The sequence below is a fragment of the Ixodes scapularis genome, unplaced genomic scaffold (assembly GCF_016920785.2).
Source record: "Ixodes scapularis isolate PalLabHiFi unplaced genomic scaffold, ASM1692078v2 PGA_scaffold8__174_contigs__length_109621045, whole genome shotgun sequence".
NCBI classification, from domain to species: Eukaryota; Metazoa; Arthropoda; class Arachnida; order Ixodida; family Ixodidae; genus Ixodes; species Ixodes scapularis.
In genome coordinates this window covers 89,538,150-89,559,593 of record NW_024609883.1, presented here as the reverse complement: position 1 = coordinate 89,559,593, position 21,444 = coordinate 89,538,150, and the positions used below count along the sequence as shown (strand labels likewise).

Here is a 21,444-nt window from a genome sequence, read left to right as displayed (position 1 = left end):
ACAGACTGAACGAGCGGCAATATATACCGGAAGGTCATCTTGATTTCTATCTCCAATACCCGTGTAAATAATAAACCCCCATCACTGAATCCGACTTCTGCTACAATTGGTGGAGGTGCAAACTTCCCCAACTCGGACCTCACTCGCAAGTATAATTCCCAACCCTGGAACTCCGCAATCGGCGACTACCATCAGCAATGCCAGGCGAAGGAACCTCGGATGCTTTAAGATCGGCTACCTCCAACCAAGGACCCACGACTATTCTGTGTGCCGGAGCACTTCGCCAACGTGACCCGAAGCTCTTCAGCGGGATCGGCGACGATGACATTGATGACTGGTTGGAGTCCGTAGAAAGAGTAAGCCTTCATAACAAATGGGATGATGTGCTGAAACTCAATAACGTTATTTTTTATTTGACTGACGTCGCTAAACTATGGTACACCAATCACGAGTCAGAGCTGGCGACCTGGACTCTGTTCAAATCGAAAATTCAGGAAGTATTTGGGAAGCCAGCCCAGCGAAAGCTGATAGCAAAAAGAACCCTGGCATCACGGGTTCAACAAAATGATGAAAGCTTCGTCAGCTACATTGAAGATGTGCTAAAATTGTGCAAGCGCATTGACACACAGATGCCGGAAGACGAAAAACTGAAAAACATCATGAAGGGAATTGCTGAAGACGCATTTCAAATTCTTGTCGTCAGAGCCCCCGCGACCGTCATTGAAGCCATCGATATTTGTCAAAACTTTTCTGAGCTGCGCACCCAGCGTTTGCCACTCAGCCGCAAGCCGCAGCCTCCCATGGAGCTAGCTAGCTTGAATAACGCTGCGGACTGTCCTCCCGATAAATGGGGTGACCTTCGATATCTCATTCAGGAAATCGTCCGCGACGAGGTGGCTCGCCAACTAGGAAAGCCTGCCACTTCCCCAGAGCCCTACGTCTCACCTTCCATCAGAGCGCTTATTCAAGAGCAAGTCACAGCCGCTATCCCTAACCCTGTGATACCGCCCACCATGCCAATGCCGCTCGCGCCTACTTACGCCGAAATGGTAGCGCGTCCGCCCCCCATGCCTGTCGTCCAACCCCAGCAACCATTTCCTTCCCCTCGTTGGCAAGGACGTAGAGCCGACATATGGAGGACCCCGGAGAATCGACCAATTTGCTTTTCATGTGGTCTGGTTGGACATGTCGCTCGGTTTTGTCGACGTCGGTACCCTGAAAGTTATGGTACCCCACCACAAGCTCACTATCGACCAGGCTTCGCTGGTAGTCGTCGAAGTGATGCTTTCCAAGATTACTCTGACTACCAACGGCAGCAACGACCAAGCAGATCTCCGTCTCCCAGACGACGCTCGCTGTCTCCTCTCCGCCCACGTACGACATCTCCCGCTCCAGAGGGAAACTGCTAGGAGCAGTTCCAGAGGCGAGAACTGCGAATCCTTCTACATCCTTAAGTCCTCGCCCTATTGCACGAAATATGATTGATATTGTAATTAATGGTTTGCATGTTCAAGCATTAGTTGACACCGGCGCTGCAGTATCAGTCATTCGGGCTGACCTTTGTAATCGATTGAGGAAAGTCACGACCCCTTTTGTTGGACGTCCATTTAGAGCTGTTGGTGAGCAAAACATTGTCCCTACCGGGGTCTGCACAGCACGCATTGTGATTCAAGATATATGTTACTGCGTCGAATTTGTGGTGCTTTCTTCCTGCTCTCATGACGTGATTCTTGGCTGGGACTTTTTGGAAGCAACGAATGCCCTTATTGACTGTGAACGTGCAGAGGTGGACTTTGCTGAAATTCGGCTTCCTGAAGAAAATGGCGCTGTCGACACGATCAAATTATTTCTAACTGATGACACAAGAATTCCTGCGTTTGCTTCTGTGTTTCTGCCGATTCAGTCATCTAAACTCGAAGTGCTAGTCCTAATGGCATCTCCATCTGCAGTTTTTTTTCGCAAGACAGGTATCCTTGTTCCTTTTTCCTTGCTCAACCTTGACAACGGCTACGGATTTATTATGGCTCTCAATATGTCTTCTCTCCCAATAATGCTCCCTGCCGGTGAAGTTGTAGCCTACGCCGAACCATCTCAAGCCATCGAGGTTTTCGCATTCGATACTCCCTCTCCTGCATATTGTTGTACATTAGTTCAGCAGCGACATGACGAAGACGAGTTCTTGTTATCCACTGTAGATGGCCACCTCGATTCGTCTCAAAAAGACTCAATTCTGTCTGTTCTGCATAGATTTAACACCATATTTGATCGCCCACAGTCTACTTTGGGCCGTTCCACATCTGTAGTCCACCACATTGATACAGGCAACGAGAAACCCTTACGTCAACGTCCATACCGTGTCTCAGCGTCTGAACGAAGCATAATAGATGACGAAGTGAACAACATGCTAGACAAAGGTGTCATCACGCCATCTACGAGTCCGTGGGCTTCCCCAGTGGTCCTCGTCAAGAAGAAAGATGGTACTATAAGGTTTTGCGTTGACTACCGGCGGCTAAACAAGATCACGCGCAAAGACGTATATCTAATGCCCAGAAACGATGATGCCCTTGACAGCTTGCAGGGAGCCGAGTATTTTTCTTCTCTAGACCTCCGTTCAGGATACTGGCAAATCCACATGGCCTCCAACGACCGAGACAAAACAGCCTTCATTACATCGGAAGGACTGTACGAGTTCAACGTCATGCCTTTCGGCCTCTGCAACGCACCCGCGACGTTTGAACGTATGATGGATGCCGTGTTGCGAGGCCTGAAATGGAAAATATGTCTGTGTTATTTAGATGACGTAGTTATATTTTCGAAGACATTTGAGGAGCACCCCCATCGATTAACAACCGTATTGTCCTGTATCAGCCGCGCCGGCCTCCAGCTAAATGTCAAGAAGTGTCGATTTGCGGCGAGGCAAATCAAAGTTCTGGGTCACCTCGTGTCCAAAGATGGCATTCAGCCGGATCCTGAGAAAATTCAGGCCGTTTCCTACATGCCAAAGCCAACCACGGAGAAAGAACTGCGAAGCTTTCTTGGACTCTGCTCCTATTTTCGACGCTTTGTACGTGGCTTCGCATCCATAGCAGCACCCCTGCATGACCTTTTGAAGAAATCGTCCCACCTGCCTTCTTGGACATCTGAATGTGAAGCTGCCTTCAATCAGCTCAAGGAAATTCTAACATCCGCCCCAATACTCCGACACTTCGACCCCACTGCTCCAACAGAACTCCGAACTGATGCCAGCGGCTTTGGAGTCGGAGCAGTTCTCGCTCAGACAAAAGCAGGTTTTGATAACTACGTTGTCGCCTATGCTAGTAGGGCTCTCTCAAAACCCGAAAAAAATTACACCGTAACCGAGAAAGAATGCTTGGCAGTCGTGTGGGCAGTCACGAAGTTTCGCCCATACCTTTATGGTCGACGTTTCAATGTTGTGACCGATCATCATGCCCTTTGCTGGCTATCGTCTTTAAAAGATCTCACTGGACGCCTTGGTCGATGGATGCTGCGCCTACAAGAATACGACTTCGCGGTTCTGTATAAATCTGGCCGCAAACATGGCGACGCCGACGGCCTCTCGAGATGTCTCCTGCGCTCTGACGCACCCGATCCATCTGACACCGACGAAGACCCTCTCACCTTGTCGGCACTAAATATTGTCGACATGCAACTCGAACAAGCAAGAGATCCGTGGCTATCGAAAGTTCTGACAGTTGTGAGAGACCCTGACTCGTCCCAAAACCGGTCACTGCGAAGGCAGTCCCAACATTTCCGCATTCGGAATGGGCTCCTTTACCGGCGCAACTATTCACCTGAAGGTCTCCATTGGCTTCTCGTTATCCCTCGTCACTTACGACGTGAGGTTTTAGAACATCTCCACAGCGATCCAACATGTGCTCATGGAGGACTTCTCAAGACCTACACTCGGGCTCGTCTGCGGTACTACTGGCCAGGGCTTTATGGCAGCGTTCAAAAGTTTGTAAGATCATGTCCCGAATGCCAACGTCGCAAGTCGCCTTCCCATTCATCTCAAGGTCTGCTCCAGCCCATACCGTGCCCAGAACGACCATTCCAGCGCGTCGGGATAGATCTTTTTGGTCCCCTCCCGAATTCCTCCTCTGGAAACCGATGGACCATCGTCGCCATTGATCACCTCACCCGTTATGTCGAAACCGCTGCTTTACCTTCGGCGACAGCAGAAAATGTCGCCAATTTTTTCTTAAACCAGATTGTTCTCCGTCATGGAGCTCCCAAAGAGCTCCTTAGCGACCGCGGAACTGTGTTCCTTTCAAAAATTGTGGAAGAGGTTTTACGAGCTTGCAGCGTTATTCATCGGACAACGTCACCATATCATCCGCAGACCAACGGCATGACTGAACGTTTCAACCGAACACTCGCTGATATGCTTGCCATGTATATTTCCCCTGATCACCGAAATTGGGACAAGGTTCTTCCATTCATAACCTTTGCTTATAATACCGCCGTTCAAAACACTACCCAATTTTCCCCTTTTTTTCTTCTTTATGGGAGGGAGGTCTCTTCAATACTCGACAGCCTGTTGCCCTATTCGCCGGAGGAGTCTGAATGCACACCACTCACCGAAATCCGAGAACATGCTGAGCAATGCCGTCAGATAGCAAGGACACGCACTGCCAACCTTCAAGGACAACAAAAACGCCGCCACAATGCCGCGTCCAACCCTCTTTCATTCAAACCGGGTGATCTTGTCCTGTTGTGGACACCGCAACGCCATCCCGGTCTCTGTGAGAAATTGCTTTCAAACTACCACGGCCCCTACCGTGTGCTTCGCCAGACTTCAGAAGTCAACTATGAAATCGAGCCCCTTTCGCCACCTACTGATCGCCGCCGACGTGGTCGTGAAATAGCTCATGTGAACCGCCTTAAAGTCTACAGCCCGCCAATCTCCCAGCCCTAACATCACCCTCGCCAGGATGGCTACCTCTGCGAAGGGGATATATTGTGACGAAGAGAAGCGGCACGAGTCTTCGGGGACGCGCCATCCTGGGAGAAGAGGAAGAGGAAGGACAGACTGAACGAGCGGCAATATATACCGGAAGGTCATCTTGATTTCTATCTCCAATACCCGTGTAAATAATAAACCCCCATCACTGAATCCGACTTCTGCTACAATATATATATATATATATATATATATATTAATAAGATATTATTAAGTTCTGAAACTTTGGCATCTTATTGAAACCTCTAGCGCTACATTTGGACGAAGAATGAGCGTTCGGCGGTGTGCAGTTTATATTTGCGGAGAAAACGAACAACCATGAAAACCTTTTACATTGTTTTTGGGACGTCCTCTATACATGCAAGCATTCAAAGTGCGCTTGAACGAAAAATAAATCGTTTCGTAGTACAAGCGTATGACTTGTAGACCATTTTGTTTAAAAAAAAAGCACGACAAAAATATAATTTCTTTAAAGTTGAGAAAAAAGCGGTAACAAAACATTTTTTATTGGATGAAGCGAGATTCCTTTCTCCTAGGTATGTATGTTAAGGCAGCCTTGGAATTGCTTCGAACCTCTTCGAAGAAGAGGTTAGAGGCAATCCCACGTTTATCATCTGACGAACTCTATTTCTTCCGGTGCCCAACCGAATGTTTTAGATTGAGATGTTCGCTCAAAGCACAAACGAACAAACTAAAATATAAACCGCCCAGGAATGGGCAAAATAAAACGCAAATAGAATATCTTTCCGGGACTAAGTAAACCCGAAATATCGTCGCTGATTTATTTAAGCTCAATGAAGCCCCTCTTCATTGGTCTTCGGTCGATCGATCGAAGATGCTTAGCTTTTTTGTTTTCTTCTAACCTCCATATATATGTATATATATTTTTTTTATAAATGCGGTTTCTTGTTGTACTTATGTCGTTACCTTACAACAATTTTTGCGGCTGGTTGTACAGTCGGCACGGAATGAAACGCGAACAAGGAGCGCATGGTTTTCGACCCACGCTGAGTCACCTAGAGACGCAACACCGAGGGTTTGGATGCACTGAGCAAGAGTCTAACACATCGAAGGAGGAGCCATCTTCTCGAAGCTCCCATCTGGTTCAGGTGGTGCAGCATCTAGCGAAAACCATGCACCCACCGTTCGCGTTTCATTCCGTGCCGACTGTACGTTTATTTGCACTTCTTGAACTTTGCCTCGCGCGTGTCGCTCTTCCGAAAGTCAGGACGTCGTCTAATATTACTATATCGCATTTCAAAAAGCAAAGTTCGTCGTTGTATCTTTTCGCGAGACAAGACTCTCTATTTATATAACCATAAAAAAAAGAAAACAAGAACCGATATTAAGGTGGGTCAATGTTCAGTTTGCCCAAAGTCGCGTTAATGACAGTCTTTTCACGTTGTTCATACAATAACTGTCTGTAGACGTGCTGAAAGCATACGTATGCATCAAGACGACGGGCCGCGAATGTACTCGAGGTGTCTCCGCGGATATTTCTCTCATAATGTCCGCGGAAAACTTTCGCGTCTATTTGGACGACGTATGAGCGGTGCGATCACCCGGCTTCACGGCGTATTTAACATGCAGCTCCGCTCAAAAGTGGTGGTCGAAACGTGAAACAGAGAAAAGAAGAGTACAGCACGCCGCTCGAGTGCCACCAAACTAAATGTTCCTTTTTACATTTTTTTTTACACAAAGTGGGGTTAAGGCTGGGATTTCATCGAAACAAATGTCCTAAAAACAAAGTGCGACAGAAGTATGTAACACAAAATTACCCCGCTATATTTAGCGCGAAAATGAAAACGATGTGTATACAAGAACCAATTCCATTTTCGCGCTAAGTATATATCGAGGTAATTGTGTGTTACTATCTCGTGTTACGTTGTGTTACGGGGCATTTGTTTTAATGAAAGTTTCCTGCTAAAGTTTGGGAGGAAATTGAATTCATTCATGATTATATACCAAATCAATTTTTCCCTTTAAATATAAAGTGAGAATTTCGTGTAACATTGGTTAACTCGGGAAAGAAAACAAAGTCGAGGAGAGATAAGAAAAGGAAACGCAGAGAGCATAAAACAATTCCCCCTCACGTCCTGCGCACCTCAGCTATATCATATTAATCAAGTACCCTCGATTTTTCTATCTATATTTCGCTTATTATGTCACCTAAGTGTTACACCCCAAAAGTTTAAAATGAAATAAAATAAAACTATATCTTTCACAAGAGTAATAAACGACAACGCAACAAACATAAAAAGAATACATCCACCGCACGTTTTGCGTACCACCTACTCTTGACTATAGTGACCAAGTGCCCTCGCTTTTTGGATAATTGTCCTACGTTTAATGTGTCACCCGCAAAATCGGTTAGTACCCTTCAAATGTTCTATTAAGCGAATAAAACGGCCACAAAGGGGGCAGATGTGTGTACCGCAGTCACGCCCCAACGGCGCCCCGGTGCGCTGTTGTTGACCCTTCACGTTCAGCGAGGCTGTCCCTCGGGGCACCTATCGTCCATTTTGATTGGGCGACGACGCGTCACATGACAAGGTTATGACGTCATGACGGTGCTGCATGGAGGGCATCTTTTTCGTTTTTTTTGCGGGAGCGTATGTTCTTCCGGCGCAGTTCCGAGGGCGGAGGTGAAAAGAAATCTTCCGCCCCGGAATCGTTTTGTCGCCTAGTCCCAACGGTCACGAAAGCATATGCTCCTGGTTCGGTGCAAGCAGCTTCCGTGAGATGGCTTGTCGATTTTTCTTAGTGTACTCTTAGTAGCGCACTCAGACTCGCGGAACATCTAGGTGTAAGAAATACTGGATACAAATCGGTGTATTCCTTTCAACGCCTTACGCTAAGAAATGTATATATATTTATTTACTTGTAAAAAAAAAAAAAAAAACACCTAAATTCTTAAAGCAATATAAAAATGGGTTTCACAAAAAAAAAGCGTTCATTAAGCATGACTGCAATATCGAAATACAACGTGTCCCCCCCCCCCCCCCCCCCCCCCCCCGGGCCAGAAAAAAAAAACATAAAAAAAAAACAACAGCAACAACAACAACAACAAAAAAACAGTTTTTATTTATTCAAAAAATAAGCTACACATCGCGCTGCTAGTCCTACACCCAAATGTAGCGTTAGCGGTTCGAACCAAGTACCGAAGTGTTTCAACTAACCGTTATCCAAAAGTCATAGGTGATTATCTAAAAGTTTAAATGGGAATAGGCGAGGCCCGTGTTCGCCCGTTTTCGGTAACTGGCGCCAATCGACTCCATGTTCGAGAGCTCCGTCGGCAACCATTTCTTCTATTTAAGAACCTCAAAAATCACCTATAACTTTTTAATAAGATAACGGATAGTCCCAAAACTTTGGCTTCTGGTTCCAGCCAGACTTGTACGTAATCCGTTACAAGTAACGAAATTACTTGTAATCCCTTACATTTATCAGTAATTTAGTAACGAAATAATTACATATTTTCTGATGTAATTTTAAAGTAATTCCCTTACATTTTTTACGTAACGGATTTCTTTTAATCCGTTACTTTTTTATTGAAGACCCCCCCCCCCCCCCACTTTTTTTTTTCTAAAGGAAGGGTTGTTTTTATTTTGGTAAAGTCGAGCTCAGTGACACTCTCACGCGCAAAGCGAGGCTTGGCACCCTTCAGTTCCGCAAAACCATTTTTGTTTTCAACACCAAGCCCCTAAATTTATATTTGTTTAGACCCTAACAACAATGTAAAAAAAAAAAGAAATAAAAAACATTTTTACACAAAAAAGGGGGGGGGGGAGAGTGGGGTCAAGTTATATCCGCTTTTTTTAGACCCTTTGTTTTTTTCTTTGCTATCGAAGGCGGGAAGAGGACACCAAGTGGGTGTATGCCTCTTTGAAAAGCTCGAGGCGGTAAGTGCACAGACAAGAATTAACAATGTCCTTCTCGGTTTTGAGTGACTACGACCATTTTCATTATGTTACAACACCAGACAATGCTCCGTATACCCTAAAATTCACTAAAAAGAGATGTGATATTTATTATTATTTATTTACATTGTACCTACATCGCCCTGTGGGCATTATTGTAGGGGGGTTTTAGAAAACATTATAAAGAGTGGAAAAAGAAAACGTCATTATCATCAATGGACACAACATCTTCCGGGAGATCGTTCCACTCTCTCGCGGTTTTGCCAAAAAATGAATTCGCAAAACTGTCAGTCCTGTAAGTGGGAACAGCAACCTTTTTAGAATTATCACAACGGGTAGAAACGTAGGATGGCTCCATAAGATAAGTGGCTTTATCAATTCCTGTTTTGTTGTGAAAGACACGGTGGAAAAATTTTAGTCTTATTTTTTTTCGTCTACATTCGAGTGTTTCCCATCCCAGCATGGCCTTCATATCTGTAACACTAGCATAAGGGTCATAGTTGTTCAGTACAAAACGCGCGGCCTGATTTTGAATTTTTTCTAGTTTATTGATAAGCAAGTCGTGATAAGGGTCCCACACAACGCACGCGTAATCAAGGATCGTTCTTACCAAAGAAAAATAAAGTGTTTCTTTGACGTTTCGCGACGCGGATCTAAAATTTCGACGGATAAAATAAAACATTTTACTAGCCTTTAGGATTGTACGTTCTATATGGCTGTTCCATTTTAGGGAATCCGCAAATAGCACTCCTAGGTAAACATACTCAAACACAGTACATAAAACAGTCCCGTTGATTAGGTAGCTATAAGAATCGTGCAGCTTACTTCTCGAGAAACGAATATGATTGCATTTACTTAAATTTAGGCTCATTTTCCATTGATTGCACCAAGAAGATAAAATATTTATGTCGGTTTGTAACATGGCCAGGTCGTCTGACGTGTTTATTTCCCTGTACAATACGCAGTCGTCGGCGAACAGTTTAATATGAGACTGTATGTTTTCGGTGATATCATTTATGTATATGAGAAAAAGTAAAGGCCCTAAGACACTCCCTTGTGGCACTCCCGACGTAACCCGAGTTGATGTGGATATAGTACCGTTTAAAACAACCCGCTGCTCACGACCTTCTAAATAATTTTGTATCCAATTCAGGACGTTGGGATCTATGTTTAGCAAAGCCAATTTATACAATAATAACTGATGGGGGACCGTGTCAAATGCCTTTCGAAAGTCTAAGAACACGCAGTCGACATATTTCCTGCTGTCTAGTGATCTGGATATATGATGATAAAATTCTACCAGCTGTGTGTTGCAAGAGTAGCCGCTTCGAAAACCATGCTGTGAGGGGGAAAAGAAGTGTAATGAATCCAGGAACGAGTAAAGGTTACTGTAAATAATGTGTTCAAACAACTTACATGAGATCGATGTCAATGAAATAGGGCGATAATTTTCAACACTGGCTTTAGAACCCGATTTAAAAACTGGTGTAACGTTTGCCATCTTCCAATCCATTGGAACCATCCCCGTCTTTAACGTTTCACTAAATATAACAAAAAGATAACGCGCTATGGATTCACTGCACTTAAGAAAAATAACAGGGGAAATGCCATCAGGTCCGACAGCCTTGGTTGCATCAATTCCGCGCAGCAACTTCACTATACCATTCATGTCAATTGTAATGCTGGGCATTACGCTTTGCTGCGTTCGGCAAGCCACTGGAGATAGCAGATGCGGAGTCTTCCGAAAATACCGACTTAAAGTACGAGTTAAAGCATTCAACCTTCGCGTTATCAGACACCACAGTATTACCATCAACTTTCAACGCAGGAATAGAAGTGTCTTCCTTTCTGTTCGCGTTGACGAATTTCCAGAATTCTTTAGGGTTTCTTTTTAGATTTTCGTTAAACTTGTCAAAGAACACTTTTTTGCTTAATTTTATTCGCAATTTGAGAAGCCTGTTAATCTCTTTGTACTTCTGCTCAGTTTGGACTGACCAACTTTTGGTCAGCGTTTTGTAAGCACGTCTCGCTTTACCTATAAGTCTGCGAATTTCTGCATTAAACCAAGGCTTATTTTTTTACGCTTCCTCATTTGTTTCGATGGAATATACACCTCCGCAAGCTCTAATATTTTATTTCTAAAAGCATGCCATATAGTTTCGACGTCACTATTTTCGGACAGACGACTAAATGTATAAAAATAGGATTCAAGCTCTGCATCGATCGCTTCGTAATTACCTTTGTCGTACAAAAATACTTTCCGTGGACACTCCGCTTGCTTTCGCGTTCCGGGCTCCGAGAGCTTAGCAACAACCGCGCAGTGATCACTTATGCCGGGAAGTACAGTGACCTCGGATACAACGCCAGGAAAATTGCATAAAATTAAATCCAAGACAGAATTTTCTCGCGTCGGTTTTTTAACATATTGTTCAAATCCAAATACACTGATTATGTCAGCAAACATCGAGTAAGCGCGGGGTCCATCTGTATCAAGAACTTCATCAGACCAGTTGAACCCTGGTAGATTAAAGTCTCCTCCTAAGAATACACTATCTGGAATTGTCGTCAACAAGTCACCCAATTTGTCTATCGAGTACGCATCACTATCTGGGGGGCGATAAAATGTACCAAAAACTAAAGTGGTCCCCTTAGGTAAAACTACTCGACACCATACAGACTCAGTGTCGTTTTCGGAAAAAACTAGTTCACTACTACTCCAGTCTGATTAAATTAGCAAACAGACACCACCTCCGTGTCCATTTCTATCTTTGCGGTATACGGAAAAACCAGGGGGAAAAACTTCGCAATTAGAAACCGAGTCATGCAGCCATGTCTCCGTTCCCATAATAACTTTGGGTCTGATTGTCTCGACTAGAGATAAGAAATCGTCCACTTTATTTTTTATGCTACGGAAGTTCACAAGTAATACCGAGACATCTACACCTGATAAAGCGGCATTTTGACAGATATCTCTCGCACGGCGTCAATCCTGCTGAATCGGTGGAGCCTTTTTACGAACGAGTATAGGCATGCTTTGTTCGAAATCCCAGGCGTACGTGTCTCCGTTGATAACGAGCTTGTCGTAGGTAAGATATACTTTGTTGTTCTTATCTTGTCGTTTTTCTTTGGAATAGTCCCATAGCTTGCGCCTTTTTTCTCTGACAAGTGCACTGAAATCCTCGGAAACGCTGTAAGCAGAGTTTTTGAATTTAAAGGCGTTGCGCATGATGTTGTCACGTTCTTTCCAATTTTGAAAGCTTGCTATAATCGGCCGACAGCTACGTTCCTTGAAAGTACCTAGACGGTGGGCCCTTTGTATTGAGGTGACATCAATATCTAGATTACCTTTACAGATGCGTCTAACAAGAGTTTCTGACTCCTCCCATGACTCTCGCACTGTGTCATCAGGTATGCCAAAAAACACCAAGTTTGTCCTGCGGCTCCGATTTTCAAGGTCGTCTAGTCTTGCTTCCAGCTTTCTTCTATTTACTTCAACATCTGAGATCCGTTGTTCAAATTGCTCGTTTTTTGCAATTAAATTCTCTATTTTATTGTGAATCTCCGTTTGTTTGCTTTCAATAACATTTAACTTCGAGAGGACACTTCTTTGACCGTTTTGCAGTTCAGTGAACATAGATTGTATGAGTTCCATTTGTTCCTTAGTTGCAGGACCAGGATTAGTTTCTACGTCGCCACTTAACAACAGCAACAAGAGCACAAATAACACTTTTTTCCTGTAATATAGTTTGCGTCTATTACCCACTATGGCATGAAAGTGCTTATTCCTAGTGCTCGCAATCAAGAATAGTTGGTTGGGTGGAGCTGGCAGGAAACCACCAACAGATCGGAAAGGGCCAGATGGCAAATCACTAACCTGCATCAAGAAAGGTTTTCGTGAGCACATGGCCTCGTTCCTGCCAGCTCCGAAACCCAGGGATTCCGTGACACGCGTCGGCTTATATGCTGACTCGAACAGTCCACTCGGTTGACTGGAGGGTGGGACGGGTGGAACCCTGAAGAACTCCGAAGAACTTGGAATCGTCTGACGGGAAGGCTGATAGGTCGTTGACGTCGCATGCAGCTGACGCTGCGCTGACGTTGGACTCAGGAAACTGATGCCAGCGGTGACGAGGCAGAACGGAACAATCGCCTGCATCAAGAAAGGTTTTCGTGAGCACATGGCCTCGTTCCTGCCAGCTCCGAAACCCAGGGATTCCGTGACACGCGTCGGCTTATATGCTGACTCGAACAGTCCACTCGGTTGACTGGAGGGTGGGACGGGTGGAACCCTGAAGAACTCCGAAGAACTTGGAATCGTCTGACGGGAAGGCTGATAGGTCGTTGACGTCGCATGCAGCTGACGCTGCGCTGACGTTGGACTCAGGAAACTGATGCCAGCGGTGACGAGGCAGAACGGAACAATCGCCTGCATCAAGAAAGGTTTTCGTGAGCACATGGCCTCGTTCCTGCCAGCTCCGAAACCCAGGGATTCCGTGACACGCGTCGGCTTATATGCTGACTCGAACAGTCCACTCGGTTGAGTGGAGGGTGGGACGGGTGGAACCCTGAAGAACTCCGAAGAACTTGGAATCGTCTGACGGGAAGGCTGATAGGTCGTTGACGTCGCATGCAGCTGACGCTGCGCTGACGTTGGACTCAGGAAACTGATGCCAGCGGTGACGAGGCAGAACGGAACAATCGCCTGCATCAAGAAAGGTTTTCGTGAGCACATGGCCTCGTTCCTGCCAGCTCCGAAACCGAAAGTGCTATTGCCACAAGCATCCTCGTTCGTTGCTGCACACTTATCTTCTCGAAAACAGGATGTATTTTGTCTTCTGTTTCTTTCACCTTACCCTGTTTTAAAAGCTACTTAATTTTTTGTAGTCCAACTTCTAGAGTTGGCCCACTTCATTTGTGAATTCCAGCCAGGTTATCTGCATCTCAGTCACCCCTTTTGTGAGTCAGCTTTTTGTGAGCACTTTCCAAAATGGTAATAGTCTTCCTTTCTTCTTCTTCCCGTTTTTCCCCCAGCAGGACGCATCTTATCTCAAGCAGATATTCTTACAAATAAAACATAATGGTGGCTGACGTAGACTTGATATTCTGGGCTTGGGGAGAGAGTGAAACTCAAGAGTGGGGCCATAGCGCGGCTTACTTCGTTCTATGCCCTTCGCTGCCCGTGGCATCAGCGGACGTCTATCTGGAGAACACCGGAGTAAAATGCAGTCGATTCGTGCTCCGTGCGTTTTTAAACGGCACCAAAAAAGGTACACACGACAAACGTGCGTTTACATTTCCTTGTTTTAACCGACGTTCTAATTAATTGTTGTTATGAGTTTCCTTTTTTTCGATTACTATATTCATTTACTGGAAACTTTTATTTATTCACCAACGTCTCAACCGAGGCTCGACCTGTTCAGAACCAAAGGAAGGAGAATATCGAGCCAAACCTTATTTACTATTTAATTATCACCTTACTGTTACAACGATGTTTTGCTATTGCCTGGCAATATATGCCGGTATAGTAAGATGGGCACAAATCAACTCTTATTCTAGTTTTGGCTAGATGTATGATGACTTCTACAGCTTTGCGATTTTGAGAATCGAGAATTTTAGTCGATCGGTCCGATCACTCCATTAACGATACCCGATACTCCGCCGCCGCCTGTCCGCAAATGGGACAGGTTGCAACAATAAAAACTTGAATAACCCTCTTCCTTTTGTTTCTTAATTGAAGGCAATATTCTTGAAAGTAACGCCACGAAAGTAACGGATTACTTTTTGGGGTAACGGTCACTTACTTTTATGGAAGGGTAATTGTAATTGTAATAAATTACAATTTAGCCTTGAGTAATTGTAACTGTAATTCCTTACTATTTTTCAGTAACGTGCACAAGTCTGGTTCCAGCCACTAGCGCTATTGTTGGGCGGAGAATGAGCGTTCGACGATGCACATAGTTCATTTCTGCAGTAAATAAAATCATGTAAACTTCCTTTTGGGACACCCCGCATATTATTTGTAACGCCCAACTATAGCCACCGAAAGCCTTGCAAGAAACGCAGAGTGCGACGAGTTGAGACAATTTTATCATGGCTGCCCAGCCAACGAGAGTGCGGCAGTAGCCGACGAGAATGCCGAAAAACCAATAACAGAGATAGAAGCGTGTTGATTGGTTTGCCCTACCCTGCGCTTCTTATAAGGTGTTAGTGACCATATAGTATAAAAAGACACCACTTATTCTTAAATAAAATGTGGAACATTCGTCAAGAATTACGTCTTTGGGTAACCCTTTTCACTCTTCAATCAGCCTTGAAAAAGAACTATAGAAAAAAAAAATTGGCTGCGACTTTTACCTTTAACGTCCTCTAATGCACGAAATGCAGTAATGCAGTATTTAAGAAGTGATAATTTATTCTCATTTGTTTATAAGACTACATACAGTCTTGTGTAGTATTGGCGACGTGGCATCAGTATTTACAATAGTAATAATAATAATAATAATGGTTTATTTTCCAGTGCCCACAAACAACCTAGCGGTCTACTAATATATATATATATTAGTAGACCGCTAGGTTGTTTGTGGACGGTAGACTGCTAGGTTGTTATATATATATATATATATATATATATATATATATATATAACCCCCGCCACCCATACCCATTATATATATATATATATATATAACGGGCATGGGTGGCGGGAGGCCGAAGGCGTGGGTGTATAACTGGGAAGACGAATAAATCGTCCGTTGTTGCTGTTTTCACCGAGGGTTTTTTTTCTTCCCAGTTATATATATATATGGTTGTTTCCACCTCAAATCGGGCAGGCTAAAAGGGTCCAATTTTTAATTTTCACTAAAAAAATGTATGTTTTTGGGGCATTTCTCAAATGAAGGCGGGCGCAAACCACATGTTCCCCAGATTTTTTGTTCTCGAGTTACGAGCCGTAGAAGCCGCAGTGGCAGAAACTAGTGTTTTTGCCTGCCGTCGCAGGTCGCGTGTTTCACACCCTCTGCTGGCGCTATTGTTTTCTCTACACCCTTTTAACTTTTTCCCCTCATTTAATAAGTAGTATGAATATACCCTGACATATTCAAATATTTTTAGGAATTTGATTGTTTTCTAAAATACATGTAAAACTCGTCACTCCGGTCGCTTTTTGGTCAACTTTGACAGGTAATTACTTTGTCTGTACTTGAAGTAAAATTTCTTTCTTTGGCTCTACAGAAAGCCCAAAGCAAGCCCATTATAGATATAATAATATGATTATGATCTGTGGACTAGCCGCTCCGCTACTGTCACGTAAACGTTGTAAGAAATAACAAATGTTGAAAGTTTGAGGTCGATTTTCTCAAAAACCCCATTTTTGCAAATTTTTATTTTTTAAATTATTTTAGACACTTTAGTCGACTACAAGAAAAAATAGTCTAGAAATGTAATATTTTGGTTGTATGTCCTCTATTTGAGCCACAATCACGTGAAATGTGTGAACATTTGTTATTTTTCACAACGTTTACGTGAAGGTAGCGGAGCGGCTACTCTTCAGATAATAATAATATTACTATATCTATATTAGTCATGCTTAGGGCTTTCTATAGAGCCTAAGAAATAAAATCTACTTTAAGTACAGACAAACTAATGACCTGTCAAAGTTCACCAAAAATCGACCTGAGTGACGAGTTTGACATTTTGTTTAGAAAACAATCAAACTATTAGAAATATTTGAATACGTGAAGGTATTGCGGCTCAAACAGAGGACATACAACCAAAATATTACATTTCTAGACCGTTTTTTTTGTAGTCGACTAATATGTCTAAAAGAATTAAAAAAATAAAAATTTACAAAAATGGGGTTTTTGAGAAAATCGACCTCAAACTTTCAACTTTTGTTATTTCTTACAACGTTTACGTGAAGGTAGCGGAGTGACTAGTCGACAGATTATAATGATATTACTATATATCTATGATGGACTTGCTTTGGGCTTTCTGTAGAGCCAAAGAAAGAAAATTTACCTTAAGTACAGACGAAGTAATGACCTCCCAAAGTTGACCAAAAAGCGACCGGAGTGACGAGTTTTACATGTATTTTAGAAAACAATCAAATTCCTAAACATATTGGAATACATCAAGGTATCTTTATAATACCTATTAAATGAGGGGGAAAAGTTAAAAGGGCGTAGACAAAACAATTGCGCCAGCAGAGGGTGTAAACACGTGACCTGCGACGGCAGGCAAAAACACTGGTTTCTACCACTGCGGCTCCTACGGCTCGTAACTCTAGAACAAAAAATCTGGAGAACATACGGGTTGCGCTCTTCTTCATTTGAGAAATACCCCAGAACATATAGTTTTTTCGTGAAAATTAAAAATTAGACCCTTTTAGCCTGCCCGATTTGAGATGAAAACACCCATATCTATATATATATATATCTCATGTTTACAAACAAACCGGAGCGTACCTAGCGGACGCCACCGGCTCCGCGCATGCGCGATCGGGGTGTGGGCAAGAAGCTCACCGTCGTCCATAAACAAACCATTGAAATGCGATGTTGTCGGCGTCGGTGTGAGTCCCCTGCCCTTTTTCGCGTTCGAATTGTTGATTCTACGTCTTCCTGGCGATGTCTGACTACTTGAGTGGTCTCTGCGAAATTACCGGGGCTCGTTGCACCGCAAAACTTCGCGTGAATAATGTGACATGCGGCGATTCATTCCGCGTGGACGCCGCAGAATGGACGCTAAAGCCTGATTCACATGGTGAGATTTCGCTCGCAATTTTCAGTCGCGACGTCGCTCGGGCTGCAAAAGCGTGAACCGTAGCTGAGATGGTCGACGTCGATACTGAAAATCGCAAGCAGAATCGGACCGAGTGAATCAGGCATAACAAGTCGGTGATGGTTACTGGTAACAATGATCAACATCCCCTTGTATCTCCTGTTTACATCGAGCCTGCTTACCAACCTTCAAACTTAAGTATTTTAAGGCCTGCACTTACTTCTTATCGCAAGTACCGGGCCAACATTTGGTCTACGGGCAGGTGTCATCTAAAAGAGCAGGCGACAGTTCATACGATCAGGCGGCCGTTTGAAGACGGACTGAACGTAGTCCGCAGATGGTCCGTACAACTTGACGGTTTTCTGGCGTTCATGTTGTAACAAAACAAATAAATCTGACGACCACAAGTGTCCGTGAATTCAACCGAAAGTGCTTCCCACCCAAGCAATCGTGGTCCGACGGCGTTTGGTTTTCCCCTTTCACGGCACATATCCACGCTCTCGGACGAACCGAGCTCATAAAAACTGACCTTCAAATCTTTTTCGAGACTTTTGGTACAGCCCCAGTCGCGGCGTTTTGACGAGAAGGCAGGTTTTTGTCTGGTTCCTTCCAGAACAACGCAGGAATACTCGTCTCACATGGGGACTTCTGCCCACAGCCCCAGACCGGAAGTGCGCCCGACGCGCCACCACCGCGCCGTGACGTAACAGAGATGAGTTCGCGTATTTATATAAAGGTCAGGTGACGTGGGGTCACGTGACGTCATTTTTCCCGTTAAAGTTTGCGGAGAAACTGAATCGCTGTATAGGTCATCTGGTGTAAATTGTTTCGCTAAATTTGGCGGGAAAACTCAATTGGTCTGTCGGTCACATCAGGTCACGGGACACCAAGTTTTCCACTAAATTTAGCGGAAAAACTTGCTTCGTGTGTAGGTCACGTAACATCAATCTCCCCACTAAATTTAGCGGGAAATGGACGGACGGGAGAAATTTTGGGATTGGGGGTAGCGTTGAAAAGCATTTGATGCTTTAAAACGTATCAGCTTACTATATGAGGAGAAGGGTCGGAATTTGATTGGCCAGCGCGCTCTTCCCACATATAGTACAATTCCTGTAAAAACAACAACAACATTATATCCCTATTAGTGCGTGATTTATTGTTATAGTTAGTATCTAAAAACCTTAACCTATAATTCTTTTTTTTCCGTTTACTAGGTCACCTTTAATGTAGAACCTCTTTTATGCCGGTGACGCTCCCTCCGACTTTATAATTGATCATTACAAATATAGCCCGTTGATTTTGTATGTCTTGAAGTTTGTTTATTAGATAAAGATGGCTGGGATTTGCTGACATATTGTGAGTGGTGGTGGTAATTTTAGTTAGTACGTCGAATAGGCCCTTTTCAAGAAGTCACCAAGCAAAGTTGGCGGTAGCTTTTTTGTTGGGCACCAAGCGCGTGATTGGTTCCGAGTCCTCGCCGAGCGCTGGCGTGGCGCTCGTGTCCAATACACGCTCAGAGTGCGTGTTAAAAGCGTGACCGAGTCGGATCATTGGCGCAGAAGCGACTACTGTCGAGACCGGTTATAGCGAAGTCGCTTATAACGAAATACCGGATATATCGAAATGATTTCTGATTCCCGTTGACTTTGCTCTAACCGGTCTCCACAGTAAATGGCGCGCTTAACAAAAAAGAAGAAAAGGTCCATTAAAAACGCGAAGAGGATAAAAAAAATAAGAACACACTACAGGTCTGACACGTTGTAAAATTTAAATCAATGAGAGACAGACAAACTCTGTCAAAAGAACTAAACCTTGATACGCGAAGGGAATCGACCGGCAACTCACGTTTCAACACGATCGATCGGTCATTCAAACACGAATCAGGACGGCCCGGATGAATTGGCTTCTCTCTTTCTCTCCGCGGATAAATAATAGATCGGAGGACGGAATAACTAGTGTCGCGTCCGGAACAGGGAGCAAAAAACAAACATATAAGAGTAGACTGACTAGAGGAAACAGCATCTGACGTGATCTCAAGAGGTGCACTTTCCGTTCACGTAGCGGCATCAGCCGAATGTCGATGTCGCGTCGCTTTAAAACTTGCGACTCCAATGTTTAAGAATGTATGGTGACCGGGCGAAACCTCGATGATGGTGCGGACGGTTGTCTGTATTACGATTTTACTGTGGACGTTTGTAGGATATATAGGATTTGCTGCTGTATTAAACTTTTGACATATATCAGTAATTTAACATATAAGGTCTAGAAAATGTTGAACCTCGTACAGGATATATCCTAGTTTCCGTTCAGTTGGTACGTATCAAGCTTTACAACTGTAGTATTGGATTTGAGCATACTGTTCCGCACTTTCTTACACAAGCTTGCGTAATTCTAGAGTTTCAAAACAAATTTGGCTAACACTAAAATGGGAATGAAACAGGTTGATTGACAGGGTTTATGCTCACTAAAAGCCGCTTCTCAAATAATTAAAAAAAAAACTCGTTAAGTTTGGAATGTAGGGCTTCATTAGCTGTGTTGTTTTTAAACCCAGAGCGAACTCCCTGCCCTGCGCTAAAAAAACGATCTCATCTTGCCTTTTGTGGACTAAGAATAAGCGAAAGAAACAAACTCACAATTTCATTTTACGTTATTTGTTGGTCACCATGAAAGTAGTGATAAATCGCCGTAAACAGTTTTAATAAGCTTTCGTCCAGGACGCAAAACCAATTGCTTTCAGATTGAGAATTATCGCTAGCATAAGTCTTAAAATTGTTCTGCTGTATAACATTTACACGTGGGAGCGAAAGTTTAAACCCGCTGCGTTTACTGCGGAGAGAAATTGGAACGGTAGCGTCGAAACGACTGGAACAACACAGCAACGAAAACAACGAAAATGGGATACGTGTTTAGGAGAAAACAAACACACAATGAGAAGAAGACACGGAAGAGCGAAAGTTATAAGCTCGCCTCGTCTCTTAGCTAATGAGAAAGGCCAATTTCACTCTCTCTCGTTTATGCACTCCGTGGCTAATTGCATCTGCCGTCTTCTTTGCAAACGCTTTTCGGTTGTTCTGCTCGGGAGAGAAACTGCTTATTTTAATGTTTCGTGTGCTCTGTCCGACACTATCGCCGGGTTACGAGTTGAACGTGGTGCTTTTCGACAGTGCAGAGCGTTCATGCATAAACCATGGGCCTTCTGGAAGGGGGGAGGGGGGGAATTCGGGTTTTTATGTAATCGGCAGGCTTCTACGTGCATTGCAGTACGTCCTTTGTTTAGCCGCGTCAAGTTTACTGATTTAACCGCATCGTCCGGAGTGCCCTTTATTCTTGTGATGGGCCGAATCACCCAAAGCTCAAATTCGGTAAATTTTGGCACTTGCTGAACTCTTGCAGAAAGTCTCGGAAAAGATTCAGCAGACGTCTGTGTGCGCGCGCACTAAGCGCAATGCCGGCAACATCGAAAAAAAAAAAACGTTTTTTTTTATTAGCGTGCATCTTGCGTTTTTGGTTTTTATCTCGGTATAAGCACCTTCATACAAAACTAAAAACAAAAGTAAGGCACTCGTTCTCGCACATCCGAAACTTCTGAGCGTTACGTACCTACACAATTTACAACGTTAGCAGGCTATCAACGCGTGCGAGGTTTGCGAAATAATGATTAAAAAAAAAAGACAGCTTGCATATCTATATTAATAGTGTGCGTTCTGGCGCCGATTCATTGCGACAAGCAAAAAACGGAAGTATCCACAGTTCCCACAAGGACCATCA

The 21,444-nt window shown here is 43.9% G+C and overlaps 1 protein-coding gene across 1 annotated transcript; it reads left to right on the top strand.

Moving 5' to 3' along the window:
- Positions 1–254: 254 nt before the first annotated feature.
- On the top strand, positions 255–1,485 carry LOC121833622 (the record flags this gene model as incomplete). Its single annotated transcript, XM_042287054.1, has 2 exons — positions 255–1,049; positions 1,117–1,485. Coding segments are annotated over 2 exons (1,164 nt in total), but the record flags the coding sequence as incomplete, so codon positions are not given.
- Positions 1,486–21,444: the final 19,959 nt, after the last annotated feature.